Source organism: Marmota flaviventris, chromosome 7, assembly GCF_047511675.1.
Source record: "Marmota flaviventris isolate mMarFla1 chromosome 7, mMarFla1.hap1, whole genome shotgun sequence".
In the NCBI taxonomy this organism is placed as follows: domain Eukaryota; kingdom Metazoa; phylum Chordata; class Mammalia; order Rodentia; family Sciuridae; genus Marmota; species Marmota flaviventris.
Window position 1 is genome coordinate 87,812,417 of NC_092504.1, and position 16,655 is coordinate 87,829,071.

General features: G+C 37.8%; 1 protein-coding gene and 1 non-coding gene across 2 annotated transcripts in view; both read right to left on the reverse strand.

The window, feature by feature from the left end:
- The window catches only part of Egf (epidermal growth factor), a 135,020-nt gene that overhangs the window by 99,361 nt on the left and 19,004 nt on the right, over positions 1-16,655 (reverse strand). Inside the window, exons 3-5 of the mRNA XM_027935537.2 lie at positions 14,393-14,574; positions 13,753-13,980; positions 12,848-13,050 (exon numbers count right to left, since the gene is read on the reverse strand). Coding sequence (XP_027791338.2) covers positions 12,848-13,050; positions 13,753-13,980; positions 14,393-14,574 — 613 coding nt within the window. The remainder of the gene's footprint in view (positions 1-12,847; positions 13,051-13,752; positions 13,981-14,392; positions 14,575-16,655) is intronic.
- LOC114092927 (U6 spliceosomal RNA) lies at positions 12,641-12,743 on the reverse strand. The gene has a single exon (XR_003582833.1). It is a non-coding gene; the product is annotated as a U6 spliceosomal RNA (small nuclear RNA).

A 16,655-nucleotide genomic window follows, 5' to 3' on the forward strand; every position in this document is an offset into this window, starting at 1 on the left:
AAAGGCTTTGCCTGTATATTCGTACTCCTGGGACTCATTTTCACTTCTATCATTGAATCAGAGTTCCCAGTGTCCAGCTTCAATGACATCCCTGAACTCCAGATTTTTTAAAACTATAAAATGATACCGATAATCACGCCAAATTCAAAAGATTGTTCTGAAGCTCAGATGACACTATACAGGGCAAACCAAGAGTGGAAAACTCTGTAATTATGGCTATTTCTGTTAGTCAGGAGGGCAGTATTCTTAGATATTACATAGCTTTAAAATGGGTTCCTTAAAATTTAGGATGAGAGTGCAAAGGATATTTTTCAGCTCTTTTTTACTGAAGATCTCTAGGCATTGGGAGTTTAATGGAGAGGTATATTGCCTGTCTTGAAGGACTAAGGAAGTTTAGGGAGACAGACAATTATGGCAAAGCACACTAAGCACCATGGGATAAGGGAAATTGTCCAAGAATATATGTTCCAAGAATACATTCTCTGAGAACTCAGTGGTGCATCAGCTAGCTTGGGCATGCAGTGGGTAGGGGAAGGTGTTCCTGAAGGAAGTAATGTCAGGACTGTTTCCTAGAAAATGACAAGAGAGCCAGTGAAGGGAGGAAGTGTTTTGCAGGTCTGGAGCAGAGAGAAGACAGAAGGCCTTCCTTAGGGGAGGTAATCCAGTCTTTGAGACTGGCTGTGCTGTAAAGAATGTAACACAAACAATGATGCGAAATGAAACCTAGAAAAGAGCAGAGGGTTTTATGAGCCAGCTGAAGAGAGTGCACTTGAGTTACTGACCATTGGGAGCTGTCACAAGGTTTTAACCAAAGAAGAAGATGATTAGGTTCTCATTTTTGATGGCTTATGCTCTCTGCAGCATGGAAAATGAAGGCAGAGTGCCGGTCAGAAGAATTGTGGAGAGGGAGAACTATAGAGAGAGGCACAAGTGGCTAGATTATCGGGGGATAATTGGTAGGATTTGGAGACTGGTTTTATGGAATGAAGGTCAGAAGGAGGGAGGAATGGGCAACTCCTGGATTTCTGCCTTGGGAGGTGGGATGGATAAGGATGCTTCTTACTGATCTAGGGACACTGCAGGGAGAAGAGGTGAGAAGGAAGAAAAGAAAGTAGGTAGATCAGTTATTTCTTTTGAGCTTAAAGTATTTGCAAGAAATCCAAGTAAAAATGTCTAGAAAGTAGATAAGTATCAGAATCTTGATAAAGATATTTTTTACTAACTTGAACTCATGCACCCACTGCAGGACCCTGAACTTGGAGGGTATAGACAGCAAGCAGGTATAACCAAGAAGAAAGACCAGGACCACTTCAGGAGATGATCAGATGGTCAGCAAAACAGCATGGTGGTGAAACTGTAACTCTACCACTTTGACTTGGGGTTCAGCAATCAGCAGTGTGAAACTTCTGGAAAATCAGCCAGTCTGAATCCATGAACCAAGGACAAATCCTTGGAAAGCTCTGGGGCTTTTCTTTGGTCAACTGCACTGGTTAGACAGTCTTCATGGGACTGCCCCTTTTCATATAGTATGAATAAAACTCCAATGTTTTAAATCAGTTTTTCCTGTAGCTTTGCTCTGCAACAGATCTTTGCAGCTCAACACTCATTATGCCTCAGAGTCTGATTTTTGTTTTGTTTTTTAATTTAGTCTAGAGTTCAAAAAAGAGATCTGATCTAGAAATAATTGATTTAAGAGTCCCTCAGGCTGCTGCCTAGGAAGTAAAACAGAAAAGTGCCACAGCCTGAATTGGCCTTAGAGAGTCACACTGCTCTTAACCATACGAATGGGTCTGAGAAATCCCACTTGAGAAAAAGCAACCTGTTTAAACAACTTATTGAACTTAGCATATCTAAATCACTTGATCTTCAAAGATGTTTCCTTTCAAATAACCTCATTAATTCCCACAGAACTAGAGTTTTGTAGAACACGCTTTAATAAACTATAGTTTAGGTATTTCACAAGGAGAAATAAGTCTATTGAAACTCTTATTTGTGCAATAATTGTCTTTTATAATAAAAAAATCCAGATTACAGGACTTTTCTCAGTTACCTCCTTATTAGCAGTAGCTTCACAACTAAATGTCTTATAAAACTAATTACTGCTGTCTGCCTCACCAGAGCAGCTGCTATTGTAGGCCAGATTCCCAGGTGGTATGTCTTTATATTTGAAGGGTATCAGGCACATTGAGAACCTGATGAAAGGTCTATACCATCTCCCTAGGGGCAACAATGACATATTTTCATCAAACACATGAAATCAAGAAATTCACAGATCTTAAAAGGTAAAGAATTCCTGCTTTCTAAAGCACTGAAAGAATTTAAACCTAACTAATCATGACCAAAGTAGCAATGCTCTTAAAATCAAAAGTTATTTCACTTGGAGTATGTTATTGTTTAGATGTGAGGTGTCCCCCAAAAGCTCATGTTTAAAATAATGTGAGAAAGTTTAGAGATGAAATGACTAGGTTGAGACAGAATTCAGAATCTGTGTATTAATCCACCTGAATGGATTAACTGGGTGGTAACTATAGGCAAGGAGGGTGTGGCTGGAAGAGATAGGTCACTGGGGGTATGACCTTGGGATTTATATTTTGTCCATGATGAGGGGAGCAGTCTCTCTCTTCTTCCAGTTGTCACGTCCTGAGCAGCTTTCCTCCACCATACCTTACCTTGATGTTCTACCTCACCATGGGCCCAGAACAATAGAGTCAGCCATCTATGGACTGAGACCTCTGAAACCATTAGCACCAAATAAACTTCTTCTTCTTTGAAATGGTTCTCTTTAGTCTTTTGGTCATGGCAACAAAAAGGCTGACTAAAACTGTATATGTGAAGTTCAGCCTTTGGTCTAGAACTGAAGTCAATCTCCAATTCCAGCTGACTTCTAGATTCCAGATTTCTCTTTGGCTCTGCAGCTAACAGTGGCTTCCAGCCAAGTTCTATTATTGGCCACTTCATTGGAGGCTGCTCTTTAGTGAATCATTATAGGTTTTCTTCTGAAATTCTTGATTCCTTTTTTTAAAAAATATTTACGTTTAGTTGTAGTTGGACATAATACCTTTCTTTCTTTCTTTTTTTAAATTTTTTCTTCCTTCCTTCCCTTCCTTCCTTCCTTCCTTTCTTTCTTTCTTTCTGGTGCTGAGGATCGAACCCAGGGCCTTGCATGTGCATGAGCACTCTACTGCTGAGCTACAACCCCAGCCCAAAATTCTTGCTTTCAATGAGCATATTTAAATTCCCTATCAAAGAAACTGAAGAAAAGTGAGCACTGAAGAAAGAATGTGTTGATGATAGATATAAAACATAAACTGAGAGATTGATGGTCAGGAATTTTTTTCCCCCAAATTCATCACCATCTGTGTAATCCTGGAGAATTCTCTCCATTTCTTCAGTTTCTCAACTATGAAATAAGTTATGCCTATCCTTACTGTCTCCCAGTATTGCTTGATGAATCAATAAGATAATGGCCATAAAAACACTTTGGAAACTTCAAGGCTATATATATAAAAAAAGAGAGAAGTTGGTTATGATTGCAGACATCTGTAACTATTATGAACAAGACTAATAACTACTTATTCTAAGTACTTGTTGTTATGATTTTGTGATGTGTCATCACCACTCACACAATGAGTTGTATTTGAAGTCATTTTGAGTCAAATCTCCCATGAGAGGCATCTGGCAGTACATCCTGTTCATTACCTTTATGTGTGGACTATATTCACCTTCCTAAAATGATGCTACCTGATTGTTGCAAGTTAATGCAGTACTACAACCCATAGTTCAATTATATTCCCTCAAATTGTGCTTTGTAAACCCAACTAAATCAATTTTTTAGAATAACTCGTAACATGTAAATAGATGCTTCATCTATTGGAATTTATTTTATTCTCTAAAGTTTCTTATTACTTGCATTGAAAGTATAGTCATCACTGACGTTAAATGATAGTTTCTAGCTGGGTTTTTTAATAAACCAGATAACAAGCATTGGCATTATTAGTTAACTGCCTAAGGATATAAGAAATAACAAGTTCGGGGGTAAGAACATGGCGGCAGGCGCAGAGAGATCAAGTCTCTGACCTCTTCAGCTGAGTGGGCATAGGGAGTCGTAAACCGTCTAAATGCTGTTTGCTCAGGATCACTAGGCAATGCTGAGCTGACGTGGATCTGGGGCGAACAGTCTGGCCCTCTCAGAACACACACCGAGCCCGGATCGGCTAAATTCAAGCCCCCGTTCGCCTGCTTCTCGCAGACAAACTGCTGTGACTCAGCACTAAACGATCCCACTGAAACAACTGGTCAGCCCTTCTGAACCTACAGAGGTAAATGCCAACCGAGCCTTCATAGGTAGTGGCCACAGGATTGAAACGGGGCTTGGGAGAGCCAGTCAGGACCCACCCGTTGCATTGGTCACCCGGCAAAGGGAAACGAACTGTCGACATTTGCATGGGATACCACCATGGCCGAGAACTGACGTTACCAGAATGGGGCGGAGGAGATAACTTCATTGAAACCAGCGGCGACAGGTGTGTAACCCCCTAGCCCTCCCTCTCCACACAGTGGGGAAACCTTAAGGGCCCTTCCCAGCTCTCCCGTAAGGGCCCCTCCCAGCTCTGACGTGAGCGCGATAGCCAGACCCAGGGAATCAGGAGTGGCGCAGGACCAGGGCGCGGAACTCCCGGCTACCGCTCCCACAAGTGCTGACAACTGAGGTCTCTTGCACCAGCTACTGGGGGCGTGGCTACCGGAGGGCAAGCAAAATTCGCTGAGGGTTCTCAGCCCCAAGCTCTACAAACTTAGGATCTGAGGGAATGGCAAACAGGAAGAGTGTGCCCAGTCATTCATGAAAACAGGGCTCCCGGGAGCAGCAGACCTGGCATGTAGCCAGTATTGTGGTGAGCGTCACCGGTGAGCAGGGCCTGGCTTGAGGAAAAGTGGGGAAGTGACTAGACACAAGAGAAGGCCCCAGGCACTCAGGATTGGAGACCCGCCCAGTCTGGGAGGAGGAGCTGCTGCACAGTGATTGGTTCCCGCGTATTGAGAGGAGAAGCTTGGCCCGGTGGGCACAGCTCCACCTACTGGAAGAGAAGTTAATCAAACTCTAAGACTGCATTTATTAATTTTTTTTTGGGTTTTTTTTCATTTTTATTTTTTTTGTTGTTGTTTTTTAAATTTTAAAATTTTTTTTAAACTTTAATTTTTATTTTTTATTATTTTTTTAAATTTTTTTTTCTTTTTTTCTTTTCTATTTTTTTTCTTTTGTCTTTTCATTTCTTTTCAATTTTCTTATTCCCCCTTCCTTGAATTCAACCTGCTTACTCTCATTCTCTTTAGTGACTTCCTCCCTTCCCTTTTAATACCTTTCCTCCCAAGCATCAAATAAATTTATAGGAGTAAACAATAACTCAGCAGTCAAACAGAACAAGAAGTAACATGAGCAGCATGAAAAAGCAAGGAAGAAAAGGAGTACAAACAATGCAGGACAGCCTAAATATTCAGGAGGACCTAGAGTCATCAGAAAAATGGTCAAATAAAGAACTCAAGGAATACCTTAGACAGATGGAATGGAACCTTAAAGAGGATATGAGACAGCAAATTCAAACAGTGAAAGAACACATTGAAAATGAATTACATAAACAGATAAAAGAAGAAGTTAAGCATCTTTATCAGGAGATAGAGATTATAAAAAAAATCAAACAATAATTCTAGAAATGAAGGAAACTATAAACCAAATTAAAAACTCAAATGAGAGTATCACTAACAGAGTGGAGCAAGTAGAAGCCAGAACGTCAGATAATGAAGACAAAATGTATCATCTTGAAAAGACTCTAGCCAACTCAGAAAGGCTGGTAAAAAATCATGAGAAAAACATCCAAGAGATATGGGATAACATAAAAAAACCAAACTTAAGAGTCATCGGGATAGAGGAAGGTATAGAGATTCAAACCAAGGGAATGAGTAACCTGCTGAATGAAATAATTACAGAAAACTTTCCAGAAATAAAAAAGGAAACGGATATACAAATTGTAGATGCATACAGGACACCGAGCATACAAAATCACAGTAGACCAATGCCAAGACACATTGTTATGAAGATATCCAATATACAGAACAAAGAGAAAATAGTAAAAGCTACAAGAGAAAGGAGGCAGATTACATTCAGGGGTAAACCAATAAGGTTAACAACGGGTTTTTCATCACAGACGCTGAAAGCGAGAAGATCCTGGAACAACGTATTTCAAACACTGAAAGACAATGGATGCCAACCAAGAATTCTGTATCCAGCAAAATTAAGCTTCAGGTACGAAAACGAAGTAAAAATCTTTCATGATAAACAAAAGTTAAAGGAATTTGCAGCCAGAAAACCAGCATTGCAAAGCATCTTGAGCAAAACACTACATGAGGAAGAAATGAAAAACAATAACCAAAACCATAGTGGGAAGTGCCTCAGTAAAGACAGAGGGCGGGGGGAAAGCTAATCATGGAGAAACAAACTAAATTTTAAAAAAAAGATAAATAATCAAACATGGCTGGAAGTACAAACCATATATCAATAGTAACTCTAAACGTTAATGGCTTAAACTCTCCAATAAAGTGACATAGGCTGGTAACATGGATTAAAAAAACAAATCCAACAATATGCTGCCTCCAGGAGACACATCTGATTGGAAAAGGCATACACAGGCTGAAGGTGAAAGGTTGGGAAAAAATATACCACGCACACGGTCCTCGTAAGCATCCTCATATCGAATAAAATCAACTTTAAGACTAAGTTAATCAAAAGGGATAAGGAAGGACATTATATACTGTTAAAAGGAACCATTCACCAACAATACATAACAATTATCAATATTTATGCACCAAATAATGGTGCTGCGATGTTCATAAAACAAATTCTCCTCAAGTTCAAGAATCAAATAGACCACAACACAATAATTATGGGTGACTTCAACACACCTCTCTCACCATTGGACAGATCCTCCAAACAAAAGTTGAGTAAAGAAACTATAGAACTCAATATCACAATCAATAACCTAGACTTAACTGACATATATAGAATATATCAACCATCATCAAGTGGATATACTTTTTTCTCAGCAGCACATGGATTCTTCTCAAAAATAGACCATATATTATGCCATAGGGCAACTCTCAGTAAATATAAAGGGGTGGAGATAATATCATGCATTTTATCTGATCATAATGGAATGAAACTGGAAATCAATGATAAAAGAAGGAAGGAAAAATCCTACATCACATGGAAAATGAACAATATGTTACTGAATGATCAATGGGTTACAGAAGACATAAAGGAAGAAATCAAAAAATTCTTAGAGATAAATGAAAATACAGACACAACATATCGGAATCTATGGGACACAATGAAAGCAGTTTTAAGAGGGAAATTCATCGCCTGGAGGTCATTCCTCAAAAAAAGGAAAAACCAACAAATAAATGAGCTCACACTTCATCTCAAAGCCCTAGAAAAGGAAGAGAAAAACAACAGCAAATGTAGCAGAAGGCAAGAAATAATTAAAATCAGAGCAGAAATCAACGAAATGGAAACAAAAGAAACTATTTGAAAAAATTGACAAAACTAAAAGTTGGTTCTTCGAAAAAATAAATAAGATCGACAGACCCTTAGCCATGCTAACAAAGAGAAGAAGAGAGAGAACTCAAATTACTAACATACAGGATGAAAAAGGCAACATCACAACAGATACTACAGAAATACAGAAGATAATTAGGAATTATTTTGAAAACTTATATTCCAATAAAATAGAAGATAGTGAAGACATTGATAAATTTCTTAAGTCATATGATTTGCCCAGACTGAGTCAGGAGGATACACACAATTTGAACAGACCAATATCAATAGATGAAGTAGAAGAAGCAATCAAAAGACTACCAACCAAGAAAAGCCCAGGACCAGATGGGTATACAGCGGAGTTTTACAAAACCTTTAAAGAAGAATTAATACCAATACTTTTCAAGTTATTTCAGGAAATAGAAAAAGAGGGAGCTCTTCCAAATTCATTCTACGAGGCCAACATCACCCTGATTCCGAAACCAGACAAAGACACCTCAAAGAAAGAAAACTACAGACCAATATCTCTAATGAACGTAGATGCAAAAATCCTCAATAAAATTCTGGCGAATCGGATACAAAAACACATCATAAAATTGTGCACCATGATCAAGTAGGATTCATCCCTGGGATGCAAGGATGGTTCAATATATGGAAATCAATAAATGTTATTCACCACATCAATAGACTTAAAGATAAGAACCATATGATCATCTCGATAGACGCAGAAAAAGCATTCGACAAAGTACAGCATCCCTTTATGTTCAAAACATTAGAAAAACTAGGGATAACAGGAACTTACCTCAACATTGTAAAAGCTATCTATGCTAAGCCTCAGGCTAGCATCATTCTGAATGGAGAAAAATTGAAGGCATTCCCTCTAAAATCTGGAACAAGACAGGGATGCCCTCTATCACCACTTCTATTCAATATAGTTCTCGAAACACTGGCCAGAGCAATTAGACAGACGAAAGAAATTAAAGGCACAAAAATAGGAAAAGAAGAACTTAAATTATCACTATTTGTGGATGACATGATTCTATACCTAGAAGACCCAAAAGGCTCTACAAAAAAACTACTAGAACTAATAAATGAATTCAGCAAAGTGGCAGGATATAAAATCAACACGCATAAATCAAAGGTATTTCTGTATATCAGCAACAAAACTTCTGAAACAGAAATGAGGAAAAACATTCCATTCACAATATCCTCAAAAAGAATAAAATACTTGGGAATCAACCTACCAAAAGAGGTGAAAGATTTATTCAATGAAAACTACAGAACCCTAAAGAGAGAAGTAGAAGAAGATCTTAGAAGATGGAAAAATATACCCTGTTCATGGATAGGCAGAACTAACATCATCAAAATGGCAATATTACCAAAAGTTCTCTATAGGTTTAATGCAATGCCAATCAAAATCCCAACGGCATTTCTTGTAGAAATAGAGAAAGCAATCATGAAATTCATTTGGAAAAATAAAAGACCCAGAATAGCAAAAGCAATTCTAAGCAGGAAGTGTGAATCAGGCGGTATAGCGAAACTGGATTTCAAACTATATTACAGAGCAATAGTAACAAAAACAGCATGGTACTGGTACCAAAACAGGCGGGTGGACCAATGGTACAGAATAGAGGACACAGAGACTAATCCACAAAGTTACAACTATCTTATATTTGATAAAGGGGCTAAAAGCATGCAATGGAGGAAGGATAGCATCTTCAACAAATGGTGTTGGGAAAACTGGAAATCCATATGCAACAAAATGAAACTGAATCCCCTCCTCTTGCCATGCACAAAAGTTAACTCAAAATGGATCAAGGAGCTTGATATCAAATCAGAGACTCTGCATCTGATAGAAGAAAAAGTTGGCTCCGATCTACATATTGTGGGGTCGGGCTCCAAATTCCTTAATAGGACACCCATAGCACAAGAGTTAATAACAAGAATCAACAAATGGGACTTACTTAAACTAAAAAGTTTTTTCTCAGCAAAAGAAACAATAAGAGAGGTAAATAGGGAGCCTACACCCTGGGAACAAATTTTTACTCCTCACACTTCAGATAGAGCTCTAATATCCAGAGTATACAAAGAACTCAAAAAATTAGACAATAAGTTAACAAATAACCCAATCAACAAATGGGCTAAGGACCTGAACAGACACTTCTCAGAGGAGGACATACAATCAATCAACAAGTACATGAAAAAATGCTCACCATCTCTAGCAGTCAGAGAAATGCAAATCAAAACCACCCTAAGATACCATCTCACTCCAGTAAGATTGGCAGCCATTATGAAGTCAAACAACAACAAGTGCTGGCGAGGATGTGGGGAAAAGGGTACTCTTGTACATTGCTGGTGGGACTGCAAATTGGTGTGGCCAATTTGGAAAGCAGTATGGAGATTCCTGGGAAAGCTGGGAATGGAACCACCATTTGACCCAGCTATTGCCCTTCTCGGACTATTCCCTGAAGACCTTAAAAGAGCGTACTACAGGGATACTGCCACATCGATGTTCATAGCAGCACAATTCACAATAGCTAGACTGTGGAACCAACCCAGATGCCCTTCAATAGATGAATGGATAAAAAAAAATGTGGCATTTATACACCATGGAGTATTAAGTAGCACTAAAAAATGACAAAATCATGGAATTTGCAGGGAAATGGATGGCACTAGAGCAGGTTATGCTAAGTGAAGCTAGCCAATCCCTAAAAAACAAATGCCAAATATCTTCTTTGATATAATGAAAGCAACTAAGAACAGAGCAGGGAGGAAGAGCAGGAGGAAAAGATTAACATTAAACAGAGACATGAGGTGGGAGGGAAAGGGAGAGAAAAGGGATATTGCACGGAAATGGAAGGAGACCCTCATTGTTATACAAAATTACATATAAGAGGTTGTGAGGGGAATGGGAAAATAAACAAGGAGAGAAATGAATTACAGTAGATGGGGTAGAGAGAGAAGATGGGAGGGGAGGGGAGGGGGGATAGTTGAGGATAGGAAAGGTAGCAGAATACAACAGTCACTAATATGGCATTATGTAAAAAGGTGGATGTGTAACCGATGTGATTCTGCAATCTGTATTTGGGGTAAAAATGGGAGTTCATAACCCACTTGAATCTAATGTATGAAATATGATATGTCAAGAGCTTTGTAATGTTTTGAACAACCAATAAAAAAAAAAAAGAAATAACAAGTTCAATTCCCTTTGACTCCAACCTCCCTTCCACACACTCTTGCCTGTCCTGTTCAATCTCCAAGCTCTCTTTGGGAGCCATTTCTTGAATAGGTGTGAACAGATTTCTATACTAACTATGGCAGGGACCTTGTGTTGTGGTCCCTCTAACATTGCCACACTATCACCAAACACTAATGGCCTCCAACAGGAAACAAGCAGAGGAAACAAACAGTTCCACCTCTCTCTCTGTACCTCAGAGGGCTATTTGGGAATAAAATTAAATAATTTCAAAAGCTTCTTGAAATAAAACTTTTTCATAATAGTCAGATATTAGTGTGATATCATTTATGTAGCATATAAGCCATATTGAGCAACCTAACAATCATAAAAGATTTTTATAATCTTAATGATTTTTTTAAAAAAATTAGATTCTGAAGAATTCAAATAGATGAAACTAGGAAGCAGAAATTTGGGACTGTGACTAGGTTTAGTTTATCATTCATTCATTTGACTACATTTATTGTCCAAAATTTATTTATTTTTGAATAACCACTATACATATGATGGTTAAAGGAAAAAAAAACAGGTATGATAGGTTTATAAGTACCTGTATTACATTTATAAAAGTGGGAGAGAATAAAAAATAAAGCAAATTGATGAATAATTACACCTTGTAGTGAGTTCAGTGAAGGGTACACTGAGGAGAAAGGGCTACTATGATAGCCTGATCAGAGATGGCCTATCAGAAATGAAGACAAGCTAGGCCCAGAAGAAAAGGGTGACTGCAAAGCCTCACTCCATGAGGAAGTTTGGCATGTCTGAGGACCCATAGGACAACTTTGCTTTAGACCCTGTGGAAGGAGAGAGTCCTGAAATAGGTTGGTTAAATATTAACAGGCCTGCTAAAAATGATTTCAATGTAAATGCAAGGAAAGCTTTGAAGGGTTTTAAGCAGGGGTGTGAATAGATCAGCTCTGTTACTTAAAGGCAAGAAAGATCAATTAAGCAGCCATTATAAGGGGTCATGTATAAAGGCTGGTTGTTTTGACTATGGTGGTGGCCGTAGAGGAGAGAAGTGGAACTTCGAGATGTATTTAGGAGGTAGAATGACATGTATTTGGTGGCAGATTGGAAATTCGGGGTGTGGGAGTAATCAATGAGACCAGAATGTGCCACCAAAAATGAAGGATTTTCGAGGTGCAAACAATTAAGAAGAAGCCCAGGCAGGAAAGTGCTGTCTTCCCTTTATTTGGTTTAAGCAGGACATAGATTTACAAAGACAAAAGGTATCCTGTCTTGGTGTTCTACCAGAGGGAACATAGGTCACCATTGAAAACAACTTTAGATTTGGCCTGGATATGGGAGCAGAGGAATCTACATTAATAAGCTTTACTAACTGGCCTTTATCTGCCATTGATTTGTTGCCATGTTGCCACCAAAGAACTCAAGGTCTTTTCCCTTTTTCTTGTCATTTTTCTCTTAAAAATGTACAGTTTGTTGTTGAAGATGCCATAGAAACGAGAATTCAAAGATACTTCTTTGAGAGTTACTCATTCCCAGATTCTCCCTTGTATACATGTTAATGGATTTCTATTTGTTTTTCTCTTACCAATCTCTCTTACTACAAGAGTTTATTCCAACTAAGAACTTTTAAAAATCAATTTATTTATTTGTTCTAATACATGACAGCAAAATGCATTTTGATTCATAGTACACAAATGGAGCACAGTTTTTCATTTCTCTTTACACAAAGTAGAGTCACACCATTCATGTCTTCATACATGTACTTAGGGTAATGATGTCCATGTCACCCCACCTTCTTTCCTACTCCCACAGCTCGTCTCTTTCCCTCCCTCCCCTTCGCCCTATCCAAAGTTAAAAATATGGAACACTTCTCGAATTTGCATGTCATCCTTGCACAGGAGCCATGTTAATATTCTCCGTATTGTTCCAAGCACACAACTAATAACTTTTAATGATTGAATAATTTTTTTTCTTCCCCTAAAATCCCTTGTGTGTGGCTTGAATAAGTAGACAGGTAGTGACTTTGTGCCTGGCCCTGTTTGAGGTCCAAGTTGACTTACCAGAGTCCTGGTCACCATCCTCTGCCTTGGGCTGTACAATTGGATGTACTACTTTAAGTTCACCAGCTGGTACTGATGATGGATTGAAGTGAATTCTAACCATATCCTTCCAGGTGTGTTTGTTGGCTATCCAAATTGTCTTTTTTTTCAATGTTGAATAGAAGATACGGTCAGCAAAAAGAGATATTGCAAACAAATTGTGCCTAAAAAACAACCGGGGGGTGGGGGGGAGGTGTAATCATAAAAAATGGCAGAATAGTGGTTTGGATTATTAAAATTTCACCTCATTTCCTTTTTTTGTCAGAATTTTAATCACCTGCAGTTTCTTATTTCTTATTTAGATTTAGAAAAGTATATTGCATTTAAATTTTTTTATTTAGTCATCATAATCTGAACTAATAGGAAATAATTTCTTTCTCCAGATCTGGATCTGTGATGAAAATGGGGAAGGAAACAAGAACAGGATGCGAGTGGATTTCGGTTTAGTCATCTTTCTATTTGGCTAATTTCTGCCTCTTTCATTTACTGGAGAGTCTTTCTGGCACCATAGCAAGTCAAATAAAAGATGATGCTTCACAAAATGTATGATATAATAATTCCAAAAAGAGTAACTACGAGCAACATGTGGGAACTTATTATATGCCAGATACTCTGTTATTTTTTAATCTGTATTTATTTGTTTAATTTTCACAATGTTCCCATATCACAGAAAACTGCAGATAAGAAAAGTTATGTAACTTACCCACCCCAAGTCATTCATCTAATAATTGATAAATCTGTTTCAGACTCCAAAAATTCACGTGCTAAAACTACCACATCTATTTAGCTGACAAATGATAAATTATTTTTTTTCACACAAACTTCAGCTAACAATAGTTTTATTTTAAACCATAAGAAAAACCTACCGGGTTGGAGGTTTGATCAGATGGACAGACCTTCCATCATAATCACAGGAATAAATATGAGAATTGCTTCCTTCTCTATTGTCCTGAATCCAAAAGAGGCGTTTATCAAGCACATCCAGTGACATAGCCGTTATTCTCTCTGGTGTCTCTAATAGAGTCTTCACTTTCACCCCACTGAGATCTGCTCTGTGAAGACTGCTGGCCACTTCTGAAGACCAAAATATAAACCTGAGGGCAAACACATTACATAGACCCATAATTGAATGAATAGTCACTAAAATGGCAGATTCTTTCAGTGTTTCAGCAGCCCCTCATTCCTACACAGGACAATTTTGATTATTTTGAATGAAAATTCAATTCAATAAGTACATGTTAACTATTAAGGAAATTATATGTGATTGATTCAAGTTAGAAGAGTTATGCTTCTCTAGCAGAAAATCATGGTAGTCAACAGTGTTTATAAAAGGAGCCTGCCAAGTTCAAATGCAGGCAGGCCACTGTCCTATTGAAAATGGTGTTAGTGTACTATTAAAGAGGACCTTGGTCTCATGAAGGCCCCTTTGACTTCAAGATGTTATGATTCTAGAAATTTTTATTAGATTTGAAATGTATTTCAGTGTCTGAAAACAGCAAAATTTACCTTTCTACTGGATCAACTGCTATATTTGCAGGATATTTTAAGGTGCTTAAAAGAATTTGGGAATTGTTTCCTTTCAAATCTGTTACTGTAATGATTCCTTCCTGTCGATTTGACCAAATAATTTCTTCATTTATCCAATTTATTGCCATTCCAGAAACATTTTTCTCTATATTGCACACTTTCTGTAAAATCAAATTTCAAAACTGTTATCAATATTTCCCCATTCACAGAAAAATTGATTTTATTGCTATGTATAAAAGTCTACTCTTTTAAGTACCTTTCATTCCCCTAAGTTATTTAAATAATAAAATAGTCACATATAAGGTGACTATTTTATTATTATAATAAAGGTGGCTTTGTTTTGATGTAGCAATATTACCCACCTCCATGTAGATATCTCTAGGCAAAGTATTTATATCATAGCTTTGAAACTGAGAATTATCCTATGCACTATTGAAATTAGCAATCAACCATAATGTAATAATTTCAACTATTTTAACAGTAGGATTTTGATGCAGAGTTTATTCAGTTTTACTTGTTAATGAAATGTTCGGATCCTTACCTAAACTTAATTCTAAGCTTTTCCAAACTCTGGCAAGTTTCCCTTGGAGTTTGAGCATAGAACTATGAAAAGGAAGAAGTTCTTGTTAAGGCTTCCATTTTCTTCTGGCCCCTCCTCCTCCATTGGTCCCTTCCTTTTTACCTGCGTGTCTTACACCTTGACCCATTAACAGTACTTCTTCTTATATGCCTTGAGCTGTCCCTGCTCTTACATGATCCAAACAACCAAACTGAAACCTCTCTTATCTCCTGATTCCAGACTTAGGCAGGTCAACAACAGGGCAACTGGTATTCTTGGCGCTGGAGGTGCAAGGTGGTTAGAAGCCCTGATCTGTACCATTGCAGGTTCTCATGGTATAATACCCCCCAGTCGCTCAGTTCCAGCTACCTATCATGTGATGTTATTAAACAGAGTTGGGCAGAGGTGGTCTGGCCTCAGAGTCTGAGCTATTCTCCTCTCAAAGCAATCCAACCAACCCATTTTAACGATTACAAATGTATTCATATACTAGGTGTTCCAGGTAAGTTGTTTGCATATTGACAGTTGTCCTTTGTAAAACAATGTTTTAACCCCAAAAAGGGACTACAGAAGTAGAATTTTAGGGATCAAGTCAATCCTTTTCTGATGACTTGACATAAATTCACAACTGTTTACACCTTCTCTTGTTCTGTGACAGAAAGCCCTCCAGATTCTTAGACTCAAGATTTTGAAACTATTCTACCAGATTGGTTGGAGAATAATGAGTAGCCATAATTGTTAAAAGTGAGATTAGCAAGTATTAGAGATGTGATAAAAACAGATTAATGCCTAATTGAAGCTTTTAGGAATAATTGGAGAGAGAAAGGTTTGGTTAAAAAAGAAAAAGACAGAGAGTACTTTGTACTGGGAATAAATGCTTAAAGTCTTAGTAATCATGTGCCTTTTGCACTCCATCTGCAAAGTATTGTGAGAACTCTCCTCCTGGGACTCATTTACCAGTTTAAAAGAAAGATTAAGGATCTTTTGTATGTACTTCAGGTAAAATACTTTAATCTATTATTTAATTCACTTGCTTTTTCTAGAATGCACACAGCTTGAAAATAGAGAAGAAGAAAAATTGTCCTTCTAAATTTCAGGTGATTTTCCCCTCCGAAATGACAGAGATTTTGTACAGATACAATAGGGTTGATCAACCTCAGCACTATGGACATTTAGGGCTGGATAAGTCTTATTTATTATAGGGACTCCCCTAAGTTCAATAGCATCCCTGGCTTTGCCCACCAGATGCCAGTATCCCTTCCCCTTTCTCTCTCACCCAGAGTGCCATCCCCCAAAATGTTTCCAGACATTGCTAAATATCCCCTGAGAGGCAGAATCCTCCACCCAGCTGAGCACTAGTGAAGTAGAAAATAATCATGTAAATAATCAATTCTAATTATAACTGACCTATAAAGTTAGATATTTTCAAAATTAAATTCATGTCCTCGCATTCTCCTTAGGGAGCTTCTGTGAGTTTATTCATATATAGTACCACAGATGCAGATTAAGTGCCTACATTTGACAGACACACATTTGAACCATAATGTACTTTTGTTTATACATGAAGAATTTAGCATATCATATTTGCCTGTATCTCAATCCCTTTGAATAAATAGCATGGGCAATGATACTTGACCTTTTGTTGTTGTTGTTGTTCTGGGGATTGAACTCAGGGACATTCAA